Genomic DNA, 17,585 nt, shown 5'->3' with positions numbered 1-17,585 from the left:
AATAATGTGGTCCCTTTTCCCCTCATAACTTAGTCTACTGTTCTGACTTGGTGGTGTACATGTAGCCTATAGCCTGTTTTAGATAAATGTTATCATGAAATATTGTAAGAGCTTTCATTGTCTGCTTATATGCCCCCTTTATTTATCCTACGGTTCTGACTTGGTGTACAGGGAGAATACTGTAAGAATGGCCCATGTTCTGAATTCTGTCGCTGTACATTTCAAAAGTTCTGAATTATATATACTACAGTATATATATAGACTAGGTCCATCCTAGCTTGTTCATTAATGCCTCTTATCCGCTCGCCGTCCCCTTATGCCATAGTTTGTACATCTCAATTGTCAGTAGAAACCACTTTTGTTTAAGCAAGTCAGCCATATCAGCTATGTTTTTCTATAAGGCAGTAAAAGAGGCTGAATGAACTGTTTCGCTGCCTGACAACGCTCTGCTGATAGCCAGGTGTAGCAGTGGTAAGGTGTTGGGACTGCTGTTGGGACAGCTTTATCTAGACCCTAACAGTGTGTGGGCACAGTTTGTCACCGTTATAGTGCAATTAATGTATTGTTTAGTGTTGTGTTGTGTAGTGGCTTTGCTGGCATGCATCTAAAAGAAAATGTGAGGAATTTGCCCCACCAAGATTCACATGCTAAAATTGCCACAGAAAGCCAACATCATAAACTTGCTAGGTGGCTAGTGTTTTAGAAACAAAACATTTTTGTTTGATTTATTCATCAAGAAAGTATCAATAGGCTACATAGCTTGATCAAATAGATGTACAAACATACCTCCTGGGAGTCCTGCCCATCACTATACACTCTCTCCTCCTCTTTGCTCCACGCTGCACCTTGGAAGGAACCACTTACAAGGGAGAATGGGGGGGGGGGGGGGGGGTACTCTTTGCCTGGTCCAGTCAGTGTGACCCCTCTGCAAAATACCGCTGATAAATCTTTTTTTATAAATAATTATGTCAAACGTGGGCTTAAATATGAAGTTTAGTAATTAATTAAACATCTGACATTTTTTAAAATCTGAGGGGGCACGTGCCCTTGTGCCCTGTATGAGCATGATACATCTGCACACACACGTATATATTGAAGACAATAAATGCATGTGAGTTGACATTCAAATTGACAGATGCAGTCTGTCTGATAGATGAGGAGTACCTACAACAAGAAGCATCAGAATGATGGCTCTAGACTATATACTTGGCTATATATTGACCTTAAACATCCAATCACACTAGGGTTTTATACACCAAACAAAGCACTCCATGTCTCTTTCTCTCTAACCCCTAACCTTAATTCTAACCCTAACCACTAAGCTTAAAATACACTGAAAAAAATATAAACACAACATGTAAAGTGTTGGTCCCAAAAAAGTATTACGCACCAAAAGCTTATTTCTCTCAAATTCTGTGCACAATTTTCTTTCATCCCTTTAAGTGAACATTTTTCCTTTGCCAAGATAATCCATCCACCTGACAGTTGTGGAATATCAAGAAGCTGATTAAATAGCATTCACACCTTGTGCTAGGGACAATAAAAGGCTGCTCTAAAATGTGCAGTTTTGTTACAGTACACAACGCCACAGATGTCTCAAGTTTTGAGGGAGTGTGCAATTGGCATGCTGACTACAGGAATGTCCACCAGAGCTCTTGCCAGATAATTTAATGTTAATTTCTCTACCATAAGCCACCTCAACATTATTTTTGAGAATTTGGCAGGATGTCCAACCGGCCTCACAAATGCAAACAATGTGTAATCACGTCAGCCCAGAACCTCCACATCTGGCTTCTTCACCTGCGGGATGGTCTGAGATCAGCCACCCGGACAGGTGATGAAACTGTGGGTTTGCACAAGAATTTCTGCACAAACTGTCAGAAAACATCTCAGGGAAGCTCATTTGCATGCTCGTCGTACTCACCAGGGTCTTGACCTGACTGCAGTTCGCCATCGTATCCGACTTCAGTGGGCAAATGCTCACCTTTGATGGCTACTGGCACGCTGGAGATGTGTGCTCTTCATGGATAAATCCCGGTTTCAACTGTACCGGGGACATGGCAGATGTGCGTCGTGAGGGCGAGCGGTTTGCTGATGTTAACGCTGAGAACAAAGTGCCCCATGGTGGCGGTGGGATTATGGTATGGGTAGGCATAAGCTACGGACAATGAACAAAATTGCATTTTATCGATGGCAATTTGAATGCAAAGCGATACCGTGACAAGATTCTGAGGCCCTTCATACCTTCATCCCTTCGTGCCATTCATCCACCGCCTCATGTTTTAGCATGATAATGCACGGCCCCAAGTTGCTAGTATCTGTACACAACTCCTGGAAGCTGAAAATGTCCCAGTTCTTCTATGGCCTGCATACTCACCGGACATGTCACCCATTGAGCATGTTCGGAATGCTCTGGATCCACTTGTACGGAAATGGTGTTCCAGTTCCAGCCAATATCCAGCAACTTCGCACAACCATTGAAGAGGAGTGGGACAACATTCCACAGGCCACAGTCAACAGCCTGATCAGCTCTATGCGAAGGATATATCGCGCTGCATGAGGCAAATGGTGGTCACACCAGATACTGACTGGTTTTCTGACCTATGCCCCTACCTTTTTTTGTAAGGTATCTGTGACCAACAGATGCATATCTGTATTCCCAGTCATGTGAAATTCATAGATTAGGGCCTTATGAATGTATTTCAATTGACTGATTTCCTTACATGAACTATAACTCAGTAAAATCTTTGAAATTGTTGAGTGTTGCGTTAATATTTTTGTTCAGTGTAGCTTGTTTTCCATGTGGGGGCTGGCAAAATGTTCCCAAATCCCTGGAATTGTTCTTGTTTTACTAGCCTTTTGAGGACTTCTAGTCCCCTCAAGGATATACCAAAACGCAGGGTTGGTTAACTCTGGAGACTACTTTGGTGTCTTCAGAGTTAGGTACTGTAAATCGGCCTTTAGTTTTTCTCCAAAAACAGTACACATAGAGACCTTAGTGTCCCTGGGGCAATTTAGAGAGTGGACAGAGGAATGTTATAATGAAGAATGTGTTTGTTTAAGTTGATAGTGTTTTTATGTATCTGTGACCAACAGATATTTATGTTTGTCTGTGCTGAATTTTAGTTATTTCTATTGTATTAAAAGAGACACTGGTCTCAATGGTGACTCCCTGCTAAAATTCATCTCTCTCTCTCTCTCTCTCTCTCTCTCTCTCTCTCTCTCTCTCTCTCTCTCTCTCTCTCTCTCTCTCTCTCTCTCTCTCTCTCTCTCTCTCTCTCTCTCTCTCTCTCTCTCTCTCTCTCTCTCTCTCTCTCTCTCTCTCTCTCTCTCTCTCTCTCTCTCTCTCTCTCTCTCTCTCTCTCTCTCTCTCTCTCTCTCTCTCTCTCTCTCTCTCTCTCTCTCTCTCTCTCTCTCTCTCTCTCTCTCTCTCTCTCTCTCTCTCTCTCTCTCTCTCTCTCTCTCTCTCTCTCTCTCTCTCTCTCTCTCTCTCTCTCTCTCTCTCTCTCTCTCTCTCTCTCTCTCTCTCTCTCAAAACAGCTCCTCTGTGTCCCAGTCATCGCCAACCACTTATTGCACAAATCAAACCTTTATTTTTCACTTGGCTGCATGACATTCAATAAAGTGAGCACATTTCAAGCATGAGTAGAAAAAGCTAGATGAAAACGTCCAAGGTGCTTTCTCAGCTGAGGTTCAGGTGCTATCAGTAAGTCCCCCCAGCTGCTGTGTTTGGGATAAAACACCATTCTGTTGCCTTGTCCTTGATATGAGGGTGAAATGGGTATTTGATTTCTGACATACCCTAATTTCTAGTTCTCAAATACCTTTCTGATTCTTACATACCAATCAGCAAACAGGGGACGTCCTAAAGACATTAGGAAATGTTTCCCTTTGGTCCCTTGTAGGGTTTTGGCACAATTTCATCCCATGTACGCTCTGAGAAGGTTAAAACATGACGTTTACCTTGCTACCATAAGGAGACATTCAGTACTGTAGGCCTAAAAAGGTGTGCAGCTCCAAGCCAAAATACATTCAGTCAGAGTGCCATTGTGATAAAGTATTTTCATTATCTGACTTAACACCAATTTTAATGGCTTTTTTGTGTGAAACGCTTTGAAGAATATAGCCTATGAATCGGGCGAGCGACGGACAAAGGCGTTTACTATCAGTCTCGAGATGAGCCATATTCAGAGCTACCACTGTGGATGAATGATTACTATACCAGTCCAAATGAAGGCTTGTCATCAGAAATAATTGCATATTTACATGACAAACAGCTGAACAGACTCTACCTGGCTCTTTTCAAAGTTTAGTGTGAATGACACTTCACTATAGGCGAATCAAAGGGGGAGCTCCTAGACGGCATCCATATTAGGAAGTATAACAACTGACGACTTCCTAATGATGCCCTACTCCTGATATCTCATCCATCCTCTCCCAAAACTTTATCGATCAACTATCTGACAATAACAAACTTCTGTACAGTTGAGGTTCAATGCATTACCAAACCAGGTTTGAGTTACAGTTTCGGCTTATCATAGTTGGCAAAGAATGTAATACGGAAGTAAAAGCTTAATTGGTGTGTATTACAGTAAACAAACATTATCAAGTGCATTATCAAGCGCAAACACACATTACAGATGCTATCCCAGACAGCCAGCATAGTTAAACACTGATATTATCATGCTCTATGGAAGCGTGGTGATGTGGTTTGTATGAGCTGAAATTAGGCAGTGCTTAAGAAGGTGTGTTATAAAGCTCTTATATACAAAAGCTGAATGGAAACTCACAGATTCAGAGCAGCCTCAGAGCATTTTTCAAGTTAGTTAGTTAAAATCATCTTAACATCCATTTCAATATCAAATAATGTATCAACCATAATCACCTGGAATATGCCAGGCATGGAAATTCATGCAATAAGAACATTCATATCCTAGAGTTGTTTGAGACACACGCACACGCACGAGCACGCACGCACACACACACAGTTAAGTACAACCATGTTGATGTGATGTTTGATAAGAAGATCAAGCATTCTTGTGGCCTTAGGCACGATGAAGGGTCCATTGTGGCTCCTATCTCTCTCCTTCTAAAAAAACACGTAATTTGGTCAGACTGTGTCCATTTTGTGTCTTCTTGAGGGGGTTCATTTTGGCTCTGGATAGATCCATCCCTTGGGTCAGTTAACTAATAAGGTGTGCATTAGAAGTCATGACGCAGCTCTCTGTTTCATCAGTCTGTTTCTTTAGGGGGTTCACTCTGGCTCTGGTTACGTCCAATACCGTCCGTCAGTTTCCCAATAAGGGCTTTCATTTGGGCTCTGCTTGTGTCCAGTTTCTCAGTTTCTTAAAATGGGTTTCCTCACCAGGGGCTGAAAAGAGGAGGATTCTGCTGAGGTATGACTCTCCAATCCCATTTCCATCCCTCCTCTACTCACTCTGTCTTTTCTTACCCTGTTGTCTCCATCTCCTCTTATCTAGTCAGCCACCTTCACTCTCAGAAACACAGCACATCTTCACCGTTTTCACACTATCATGCCGACCCAAACCAAACCGTGCCAAACTGTGGAAATGTTCTTTTAACATTGTCCTTTTCAGCTCAGTTCCAGCAACTATGATGGATGCGTAACCAGGCCAGCTCAGCACAGCTTGCTTTGGCTCGGCTCGGTTCGGCTCAGTAGTATGAAAAGCCTTCTAATTTAGTACCCATAGTTAACATTCCATGCAACCGGTGGCCATTTTGAATTGTGGTACAGACAGGGTTACAGTATTAGTCCAAATTTAACTAAGAGAAACCAAGCAAACAGGCAGCCATTTTGTGCCAAGGTATCAGTTGGGTCCTGTAGGCCTACTAGTAAGTAAACAATGAGTGCTGTGGAAGAGAGAGTTGGGCCCAGAGAGTTGTGTGTATGTTTCTGTGTGCACACGTGTGTTTGTGGGTTTGTGAGTACATGCGTTTGCCTGTTTTTGTGTGTGTGTGTGTGTGTGCGTTTGTGTGTGTGTGTGTGTGTGTGTGTGTGTCCGTGTGTTTGAGTAATAGAATCGGACTTTGTCTGGCCAAATTGACTGACAGCTGTTAAAACGCGGCTGTAGCAGTCTCTGGCAAGGATACAGAATGCAGCTCATGCATTTTATAAAGGGGACTAGACTAGTCATGGTAGGTACTGCACTTAGTGACATTTTTACAATCTCCATCACACCTAGTGGATGGAGTGACTGAATGAAAGTAGAGTAGAGCTTTTCCGGGGAGAACACTAAGACTTGAGAGCGCTAGACCTCTAGTACGCTCAACCGAAAGGATACCGTTCGTTTACAGTATACTAAAATGAACTAATAGTATATACTCATTAAGTATGTAGTATACCGTATGTTAGTATGGGTATTCGAACACAGCTTAAGACTTGAGAGTGCTAGTGTGTGTCTGTGTCTCTTTTGTGTGTGTGCGCACACGTGTGTCTCTGTGTGTGTGTGTGTGTGTGTGTGTACACGTGTACATGTGTGTTAGTAGGATTGTAGTGCGTCTTACCATGATAGTGGTGACCACGACAGTTCTGTTCTCCATGATTTCGTTGGGATTGAGGGCTTCATTCTGGATCAGAACCAGCTTGTCTGAATCCGTCCAGTAACCCATCTGGAGACAATGAGAGGACTGTGAGTGGAACGGCCAGGGTGTGTGTGCGTGCGTGGTATGATTTCTTCATTGTTTGAATGCGTTTGTCCTGATTACTCACCGTAGAGTATGTGTCATTTCCAGTATTTTTGTGTTAATTATGTGATGTTAGGATCTATGAGACTATCTGAGATATGTTGTGTATACAAGCAAAGGAGAAGAGTCACACACATTGTATGCTTGGTTGTGCCATGTATAAAAATGCACAATGTTTAGTTTTGTATTGTACAGTATATGCATCTGAGTCATATAATAGGTGAGTCAAGCTACGGAAGTGAATATGTCTGCCAAAATACTGTTTTATACATGGTATATAATAAAGCTAAACAGGTTTTGTTTCATCCTGCTGGTGTCTGCCATTGAGCAGGAAGAAGGGAGGGGAGAGAGAAAGGGATGACATGTATGCATAGGTGTATTTGACCCGAAGCATGCAGAGCCAGCCTGTAGGTAGGCCCAACCACCCCTCCACTTCATCCCCCTCTCTCTCCTCCATCACTCTCTCTCTCTCTCTCTCTCTCTCTCTACTGCTCCACCTCTCTCTATTCACGTACCGTAGTTGGCTGGAGTCCTGCACGTACACACACACACACACACAGCACTGAAAATAATATACAGAACATGACAAAATACACACACACACACACACACACACACATTCTCGAAGCCTGAGTATACTGTTCACGCTACTGTTCATCACTAATACACAATACCCAGGTTCTACAGACACACAGACAATAATAAGATGAGAAACAGATAAACAGATGTTCACTCTCTTCTGGCATTTTAAACCATGGAAATTGAAAATGAAATGAAACAAACAAAACATTTGTTATTCAAATTATTATGGTATAGTGGTATTATGGTGTAGTTATTATGGTGATAGCTAGAAAGCATGGGCAGTGATGGAAATTGAGAATAAAATGAAACATATAGTAAATAGCTATTCAAACATATAGTTATTATGTTTTCAAATGACTGGGTTAGGTGGGTGGGCCAGTAGTCATCTTACTCGTCTGGGTCCGTTGTTCTTCAGCTCAAACACGTCCATGGTGTAGTTGACCCTGCGTCCATAGTGGTCAAACTGGACATTACCTGTTAATCCCTGCAGCCAGACCTGTACACAGGACAAGACACTATCATCAGAGTCACATAGAATGCAGGTATACCTTCGTTCTATTTTAAATAAGAGCACATTTCATAGGAAACAGTTTGTAGTGTTGACAGTTTGTCCTTTGTGGATATCATAGAGTTTGCAGAAATGAGGTCATTCATGAACCGAAATGGCTTTGAGGTGCAGTGGTAGATACCTGTTTGAGGGTGCGCTCCATGTCAATGCCCTGATTCCAGGGGGCGGCGGGGTTAGCCAGACAGTCCCCAGCATTGCCCCGGCGAGAGATGTCAACCTTCTGCCTACGCAGGTTCCTGAAGGCCTCTGCCATCACCATCACGCCGTCGTACGTCAGAGCCGACGTGTACTGGGGAACAGGAGAGAATCGTCAGGTGTGTGTCTGGTAGGGGGATGAAAAGAGGGAAAGGTTTCTGCGTGTGTGCAATGGGCATAAAACACATTATTTGCGTCAAGGAAGATTGTTGCATTGTGACAAACTCTCTCGGCGTGTGACGCCAAACACCACAAAATGTGGAAAAAGTCAAAGGGTGTGAATACTTTTTGAAGGCACTGTAACTTTGCCTCTGGCCTGGGGAATCCTACTCATTAACCCAGCTCTCCCTCATCCCTCCCTCACTCATTACAGCTCTCTGTGGGGGGCGCAGTGTGTGTGTGTGTGTGGAGGGTGGGGGGCACAGGGTGTGTGTGTGGAGGGTGGGGGGCACAGGGTGCGTGTGTGTGTGTGTAAGGGTAGGTAGGTGGGAGGGTGAGGGGGACTTATGTGTTTATGTGTCTGTAGACCATCAACCCCCTGTCGGGGCAGATCAGATAACCAATCAGATAACAATAACCTATGCTATAAAGTACAAGTTATTTTTCCACATTCTGTTGTGTTTCAAAGTGGAATTAAAATGTATACATTTTTTTTAAAATGGTCAACGATCTATACAAAATATTTTAACTGTGTGTCTTTCTGGGTAAGTCTCTAAGAGCTTTCCACACCGGGATTGTGCAACATTTGCCTATCATTCTTTTCAAAACTAATCAAGCTCTGTCAAATTGGTTGTTGATCATTGACTCTGGAACATTCACTGTCTTCTTGGTAAGCAACTCCAGTGTAGATTTGGCTATGTGTTTTAGGTTATTGTCCTGCTGAAAGGTGAATTCATCTCCTAGTGTTTGGTGGAAAGCAGACTAATCCAGGTTTTCCTGAAGGATTTTGCCTGTGTTTATCGCTTTTCCTTTTATAAAATAAAAAAAACTCCCTAGTTCTTTCCGATGACACGCATACCCATAACATGATGCAGTCACCACCATGCTTGAAAATATGAAGAGTGGTACTCAGTGATGTGTTCGATTTGAACTTATTTCGGCTTGCCAAAACAAAGGGGTTGAATACTTATTGACTCAAACCATTTCAGCTTTTCATTTTTTATTCATTTGTAACTTATAAAAACATATTCCCACTTTGACATTATGGGGTATTGTGTGTAGGCCAGTGACACAAATGTTTTATTTAATCTACTTTCAATTTCGTCTGTAACACAACAAAATGTGGAAAAAGTCAAAGGGTGTGAATACTTTTTGAAGGCACTGTAACTTTGCCTCTGGCCTGGGGGAATCCTACTCATTAACCCAGCTCTCCCTCATCCCTCCCTCGCTCATTACAGCTCTCTGTGGGGGGCGCAGGGTGTGTGTGTGGGGTGTGGGGGGCACAGGGCGTGTGTGTGTGTGTGTGTGTGTAAGGGTAGGTAGGTGGGAGGGTGAGGGGGTCTTCTATGTGTATGTGTCTGTGGACCATCAACCCCCTGTCGGGGCAGACATGCTTCCTATATCAATGTGGGGCAAGGGGGGCGATAAACAGTTTGATAACCCCGGCTGATGCCAGCCGCACCCTGGGCACGAAGGTTAGCACCGACTGGCACAGGCAGGCCATCAATAAGAGTCTGGGCACTTGAAGAGATAAGAGGGACAATCCTGCCAAGGAGTTATGAGGGTGTTGTGGCTGTTTGGTTGACCTCCATCTAGACTGTGACCAGGACATAGTGGTGCTCCACTCAATACAGCAATGATGAATGGTGCTACTGTACAGCAGAGACAGAGGCTGTTTGGTAGGGAGAACATTGGAATGGTGATAAGGGATCAAAAACACACTCTTACACACACACACACCTCCAACTCGATCATCAAGTTTGCAGACGACACTACAGTGGTAGGCTTGGTAGGCTACCAACAACGACGAGACAGCCTACGGGGAGGAGGTGAGGGCCCTCGGAGTGTGGTGTCAGGAAAATAACCTCACACTCAACGTTAACAAAACAAAGGTGATGATCGTGGACTTCAGGAAACAGCAGAGGGAGCACCCCCCTGTCCACATCGACGGGACAGTAGTAGAGAAGGTGGAAAGTTAAGTTCCTCGGCGTACACATCACGGACAAACTGAAATGGTTCAATGTTTTTTCTCACTCTTCTCCTAGTCTATCTCCCTCTCTCCATCCATTCCCTCTCTCTTCTCCCTCCCTCCATCACTCCCTCCCTCCCTCCTTCTCCCCTCTATCCCAAGGCAGTGCAGCTCAGCACTCAGAGCTTCTGACTCATGATGCGGGTGGTGGGTGACTGCTGGTCACCGAGACCCTTAAAGGGAGAGTTATTTATTTAAGTTTTAGCTTATTTTCAACTTCTTTGTTGTTGTTTTATCCAAACCGTTTTTAAGTTCCTTTGCTGGTTATTTAGCAACAACCAGAATCTCATGGCTAGCATTTTTGGCGCATGAAGCCATGCTGGTGAAAATGAATTGATCCAGTTAGCAGTACATTTAAAAGCATGGGGAAGCAACCGCGCTCCTCTCTGCGTTAGGCAAAGCTATTTCCCAAGGCTTTTTTGATCAGTTTCCCCTGGGATCGCTACACTCTGGATGTTGTTAAATAACCAGCAAACAAGCTTAAAAAATGGTTTGGATGAAATGACGACACCCTCAGTATGTCAAAAATGAGCTAGAACGTCAAAAAAAGTGAACTGTCCCTTTAACCCACTGTAGTCCACCCCACCCCACCCCAGCCCACCCAAGCTGAGCCAAGCCAAGCCTGATAGAGTGCAGTCCAGTGCAGTCAAGTGCAGCAGGCCAGCTAAAGTTAGCTAAAGCACCAGTGCCCATGGCCATGGCCCCCTAGCAAGAGTGGAGCTCCCTCAGGCATTGGGCTCTACTATTCCAACACTGAGAAAGTCCACAGGTGTGAGACAGAGAGAGGATTGAGACATCCTCCAGTGCCAGGCAATGGGATTGTATGGCTGCCGTGTCTCCTAAACAATTGTGCTATTGTGTGTGTTATTTCGCATTATTTGTAACTTATTTTGTACTTAAATGTTTCTGCCGAAAAGAGCTTCTAGATATCAGGACAGCGATTACTCACCTTGTACTGGATAAAGATGTTTTCTTTAACGATTCGGATGCAAAGGATTTACTTCAGACACCCGACAAGGCCCAAATCCCTGTGATTCGCATGAGAAAGAGATATCGGGGATGTAGGTCGGGGTGCCTTGTAAAGATCAGAAGACGTGTAGGTAATCTGCCTCGACCATCAGTCTTATTAGCCAACTTACAATCATTGGATAACAAAATAGACGAGCTACGATCACGAATATCCTACCAACGGGACATTAAAAACTGTAATATCTTATGTTTCACAGAGTCGTGGCTGAACGACGACATGAATAACATACAGCTGGCGGGTTTACGCTGCATCGGCAGGATAGAACAGCCACCTCCGGTTAGACAAGGGCTGGCATTCTGTGTCTATTTGTAAACAACAGCTGGTGCAAGAAATCAAATCTTAAGAAAGTCTTGAGGTTTTGCTCGCCTGAGGTAGAGTATCTCATGATAAGATGTAGACCACACTATTTACCAAGAGAGTTTTCATCTATATTTTTTGTAGCTGTCTATTTACCACCACAACCCGATGCTGGCGCTAAGACCGCACCCAATGAGCTGTATAAGGACATACGCAAACAGGAAAATGCTCATCCAGAGGCGGCACTCCTGATGGCCGGGGATTTTAATGCAGGGAAACTTAAATCCGTTTTACCTCATTTCTAAAAGCATGTTAAATGTGCAACCAGAGAAAAAAGAACTCCAGACCACCTTTACTCCACACACAGAGACGTGTACAAAGCTCTCCCTCGTCCTCCATTTGGCAAATCTGACCATAATTCTATCCGCCTGATTCCTGCTTACAAGCAAAAACAAGGACGCACCAGTGACTCGGTCAATAAAGAAGTGGTCAGATGTTTCAGATGCTAAGCTACAGGACTGTTTTGCTAGCACAGACTGGAATATGTTCCAGGATTCTTCTGATGGCATTGAGGAGTAGAACACATCAGTCACTGGCTTCTAAGGCACTGCATCTCAGTGCTAGAGGCGTCACTACAGACACCCTGGTTCGAATCCAGGCTGTATCACAACGGGCTGTGATTGGGAGTCCCATAGGGAGGCACACAATTGGCCCAGTGTCAGCCGGGTTTGGTCAGTGTAGGCCGTCATTGTAAATAAGAATTTGTTCTTAACTGACTTGCCTAGTTAAATAAAGGTTAAATAAAAATTAATTTAATAAATAAGTGCATCAATTACATCGTCCCCACAGTGACTGAAAGTACATTCCCCAAACAGAAGCCATGGATTACAGGCAATATCCGCACTGAGCTAAAGGGTAGAGCTTCCGCTTTCAAGGAGCGGGACTCTTACGCTTATTAGAAATCCCGCTATGCCCTCCGACAAACCATTAAACAGGTAAAGCGTCAACACAGAACTAAGATTGAATCATACTACACCGGCTCTGACGCTCGTCGGATGTGGCAGGGCTTGCAAACTATTACAGACTACAAAGGGAAGCACAGCCGCGACCTTCCCCGTGACAAGCCTACCAGACGAGCTAAATTACTTCTATGCTCGCTTTGAGGCAAGCTACACTGAAACATGGATGAGAGCATCAGCTGTTCCGGACTACTGCGTGATCACGCTCTCCGTAGCCGATGTGAGTAAGTCGTTTAAACAGGTCAACATTCACAAGGCCGCAGGACCAGACGGATTAACAGGACGTGTACTCCGAGCATGCGCTGACCAATTGGCAAGTGTCTGTAATACCAACATGTTTCAAGCAGACCACCATAGTCCCTGTGCCCAAGAACACTAAGGTAACCTGCCTAAATGACTACCGACCTGTAGCACTCACGTCTGTAGCCATGAAGTGCTTTGAAAGGCTGGTCATGGCTCACAACACCATTATCCCAGAAACCCTAGTCCCACTCCAATTTGCATACCGCCCCAAAAGATCCACAGATGACACAATCTCTATTGCATTCCACACTGCCCTTTCCCACCTGGACAAAAGGGACATCTAGGTGAGAATGCCATTCATTGACTACAGCTCAGCGTTCAACACCATAGTGCCCTCAAAGCTCATCACTAAGCTAAGGACCCTGGGACTAAACACCTCCTTCTGCAACATCCTATAGGGAGGTCAGAGATCTGGCCATGTGGTGCCAGGATAACAACCTCTCCCTCAACATGATCAAGACAAAGGAGATGTTTGTGGACTACAAGAAAAGGAGGACAGACCATGCCCCCATTCTCATCGACGGGGCTGTAGTGGAGCAGGTTGAGAGTTTCAAGTTCCTTGGTGTCCACATCAACAACAAACTATCATGGTCCAAACACAGCAAGACAGTCGTGAATAGGGCACGACAAAGCCTATTCCCCCTCAGGAGATTGAAAAGATTTGTCATGGCTCCTCAGATCCTCAAAAAGTTCTACTGCTGCACCATCGAGAGCATCCTAACCAGTTGTATCACTGCCTGTTATGGCAACTGCTCGGCCTCTGACCGCAAGGCACTACATAGGGTAGTGCATACGGCCCAGTACATCACTGGGGCCAAGCTTCCTGCCATCCAGGACCTCTATACAAGGCGATGTCAGAGGAAGGTCCAAAAAATTGTCAAAGACTGCAGCCACCCTAGTCATAGACTGTTCTCTCTGCTACCGCACAGCAAGTGGTACCGGAGCGCCAAGTTTAGGACCAAAATAATGCTGTTCATTGACTACTGCTCAGCATTCAACACCATAGTACCCTCCAAGCTCATCATTAAGCCTGAGGCCCTGGGTCTCAACCTCGCCCTGTGTGATCCCAGGCGATTGGCGATCCCAGGCGATAGCGCCTCTTCAACCTCAGGAGGCTGAAGAAATTTGGCTTGTCACCCAAAACCCTCACAAACCTTTACAGACGCACAATATAAGGTAGATGTTGTGGAATTGTTACTTGTTGATATTGCTGCACTGCCGGAACTAGAAGCACCAGAATTTCGCTGCACTCGCAATAACATCTGCTAACCATTTGAATGTGCCAATAAAATTTGATTCGATTTTTATTTTATGCTGCGCTTTAATTATTAATTATTTTTTATTTTCTATTATCTATTTTTTTACTTAACACTTATTTTTTCTTAAAACTGCATCGTTGGTTAAGGGCTTGTAAGTAAGCATTTCACTGTGCGCTGAATACCTGATGTATTCAGCGCATGTGACAAATACAATTTGTATTGCACCTGGCCCTTGACAGTGCAGACGAGACTGTTAGCAGGTTAGCAGGTACTGCAAGGTATTTTAAGTGTGTGTGCGTGTGTGTATGTATGTGTGTGTGTATGTATGTGTGTGTGAACGTCTCCATGCCCTAGCTAACCCTGCACCTCTGCATTTGGTCTTGTAGAATCCTAAAGCCACATAAAGTGAGCCCAGAAGGACAGGCATGGCATTGGAAAAGGTCTCAGGTCTGATCCTGATTGACTCAGCTCTGACAAATCCTCCCTGGGTGCTATCCTCCAAACCTTAGAGGAGAGATACACCAGAGAACCCCCAGGCCTAGTGTACCATGGGAGGGAGCTGTCCCTCTTCAGGGGATGGGGGAGAAGGCAGGACATTAGTGAAGATGAAAGAGGACTTATTAACCCCTAGGTAGGGTGTTACCTTCGGGGGGCTGTCGGAGCCTGGGTATTCCCTCTGGTCCAGCTTGTTCCAGCGCTGCATCAGCTTGATGACCATGGGGTTACTGAAGTCCACCAGCTGAAAGCCCGACACGTTGGCCCCTCCATGCATGAAGCGCTCCAGGTTGATGTCCTTAAACCCCTGGGAGAGAGAGTGGGGGGAAGGGGGGCGAGATGGAGCGTTTGGTACGGATGGAGGCAGAGGGCAGAGAAGAAGAGAGAGGATGAGAGAATGACATTTATAGATAGAGGTACGGAGAGTGATGGAGGTAGGCAAAAGGTAAATAGAAAAAGGGATAGAAATAAAGCGAGATATGGGGGAGAGAGAGAAGAAGAAGGGGAAGAGAAGAGAGGCAAAGAGAGCGAGAAAAGGAGAGAAACAGAGACAGGACCCTGTACAGTATGTGATACCACAACATAAAAGGACACCAAACACTTCTCCGAATTCTCCCCTAGCCTTTTCTAAGATCACCGGCTGAGTCTGAATTCTGTCGACGCCCTGCTTCTATAGCAGAGAGCTGGTAAGAAGGATTGTGCCAACAGTAATCTCTCTCAGCCCAGTGCTCTGATGCCTCCAATGCTGTGTCACACTCACACCCACACTCATGCACACACCCACACACACACACACACTGAGCTGTCCTGCTCTGGACATCATTAATACACTGTCACTGTGGAAATGGGCTGAATACTAATTACATAGACGAGAAGAGAGGGGGGGGGAGAGAGAGAGACAGAGAGAAGAAGGAAGAATAAGGATGTAGTCAAGACATGCCAGGATTTTTTCCCCTCACCAAGTTAGCCATGATGTAATGGTAGCCTTTGACATGTTTTCCGACGCTGACAATCTGCGAGAGAAGGGGAGGAGAAACGTTAGAGAAACGTTAAGTCAACCCGACTGGAAAGGGACAAACGTTCGACAGATTTTAATTGAACCCGACTGAATTAGCATTAGCATGCTTAATTGGCTGTCAGTTGAATGACACCCCAGTGTGTGCGGCTTGCCACCGCGTGAACATTGTCTTTCATGGGGAGAAATCAGACCTGCCGACTGTCTAAACAAATGAGTAGGCATCCGGATGAGTACCACACAAGGAAAAAGACAGACAGACACTTTGAGGCGAGGCAAGACATGACAATGTTCCCGGCATGGAGAGAGAGACAGAGAATGTTCATTGAATCATTGTCATCATCATCATTGAACACAAGCAGATTTCAAATAGCTAAACAGACTTTGAACTCAAGACAGCTGCCGCTTACGTAGCCATGTAGTATGACTCTGCTTATAGATGATTTGTGAGGTACAGTATCTACGTACTGATTATTAAGACTTTATGAATGCTCTGTAAAGCATCCATTGTTGTGTCTTTAAAGTTTTAGCCTAATGTGTTTGAATGTATCGCTTACAAATATAATCTGTTTCCACTAGCATAGCTCCATTCTCCAAAATTGCGAGCTACATTTTTCTGGACATCGCTATATAACCAGGTAACAAAATGAAACAATAACACCTGAGGGAAGTTAAAAATAAGCAACAATTTTTTTTAAATTACCCTTTAAAAGGGGACCCATGCAGAGGTAAAAAAAAAAAAGAAGATTTGACCTGCTAATTTAGATGTTGTGTGTACTGAGGCCTACAGAGATATGACGGGTACTGTTGGTTGTGTGTCCAGGGATCACAAACACACACACACACACACACACACACACACACACACACACACACACACACACACACACACACACACACACACACACACACACACACACACACACACACACACACACACACACACACACACAGAGTTGTTAGCACAGTGATATGCCGGAGCAGAGATTTGCTGAATAATTGAAATGTGAGATAGAGATACTGGTTGCCTGGGGGCGGCGGAGGAGTACACTATGAAACAGAGAAGGGGGTTATTTGGTTAATTCAACTCTGACTACATACAGTACAGGCAACTGAGTGGCGCATAGCTGCAGGAAGTAGTTTGTGGGTATGGGTGCTGCGATCCTTTTATCGACATGGGGGGGTGGGGGCTGCTGGAAAGAAAAAAATTGCCCGCACTGCAGATGGCTATATTGATCCACGAATACAAGACTATTAAAGCTCCAGTGCATTACCTATGTGAAAAAGTATTTTGTTAATTTAAAAAATATACACTACTGTTCAAAAGTTTGGGATCACTTAGAAATGTCCTTGTTTTTGAAAGAAAAGCAATTTTTTTTGCCCATTAAAATAAAATACAATTGATCAGAAATACAGTGTAGACATTGTTAATGTTGTAAATGACTATTGTAGCTGGAAACGGCAGATTTTTTATTAAATATTTACATAGGCGTACAGAGGCCCATTATCAGCAACCATCACTCCTGTGTTCCCTTGGCACGTTGTGTTAGCTAATCCAAGTTTATCATTTTAAAAGGCTAATTGATCATTATTAAACCATTTTGCAATTATGTTAGCACAGCTGAAAACTGTCGTCCTGATTAAAGACTAGTTGAGTATCTGGAGCATCAGCATTTGTGGGTTCGATTACAGGCTCAAAATAGCCAGAAACAAAGGACTTTCTTCTGAAACTCGTCAGTCTATTCTTGTTCTGAGAAATGAAGGCTATTCCATGAGAGAAATTGCCAAGAAACTGAAGATCTAGTACAACGCTGTGTACTACTCCCTTCACAGAACAGTGCAAACTGGCCCTAACCAGAATAGGAAGAGGAGTGGGAGGCCCCGATGCACAACTGAGCAAGAGGACAAGTACATTAGAGTGTCTACTTT

The 17,585-nt window shown here is 44.2% G+C and overlaps 1 protein-coding gene across 11 annotated transcripts in view; it reads right to left on the bottom strand.

The window, feature by feature from the left end:
* LOC139548022 (glutamate receptor 4) overlaps positions 1 to 17,585 on the bottom strand; it is a 168,009-nt gene that overhangs the window by 50,958 nt on the left and 99,466 nt on the right. For 10 of the 11 annotated variants that reach the window (XR_011669622.1, XR_011669624.1, XR_011669666.1 and 7 more), the window contains 5 exons: positions 15,601 to 15,654; positions 14,790 to 14,948; positions 7,977 to 8,144; positions 7,679 to 7,783; positions 6,526 to 6,630 (listed from right to left, as the gene is read on the bottom strand). Coding sequence is in view for 5 of the 11 variants with exons in the window: in XM_071357685.1 (XP_071213786.1) it covers positions 6,526 to 6,630; positions 7,679 to 7,783; positions 7,977 to 8,144; positions 14,790 to 14,948; positions 15,601 to 15,654 (591 nt within the window). In the remaining 6 variants the exon portion in view is untranslated. Of the gene's footprint in view, positions 1 to 3,570; positions 5,372 to 6,525; positions 6,631 to 7,678; positions 7,784 to 7,976; positions 8,145 to 14,789; positions 14,949 to 15,600; positions 15,655 to 17,585 lie in introns of those variants that run through there. The other variant, XM_071357935.1, reaches the window with a different exon arrangement.

Source organism: Salvelinus alpinus, chromosome 1 (assembly GCF_045679555.1).
Source record: "Salvelinus alpinus chromosome 1, SLU_Salpinus.1, whole genome shotgun sequence".
Taxonomy (NCBI): Eukaryota; Metazoa; Chordata; class Actinopteri; order Salmoniformes; family Salmonidae; genus Salvelinus; species Salvelinus alpinus.
This window is presented reverse-complemented; position numbering and strand designations above follow the sequence as displayed.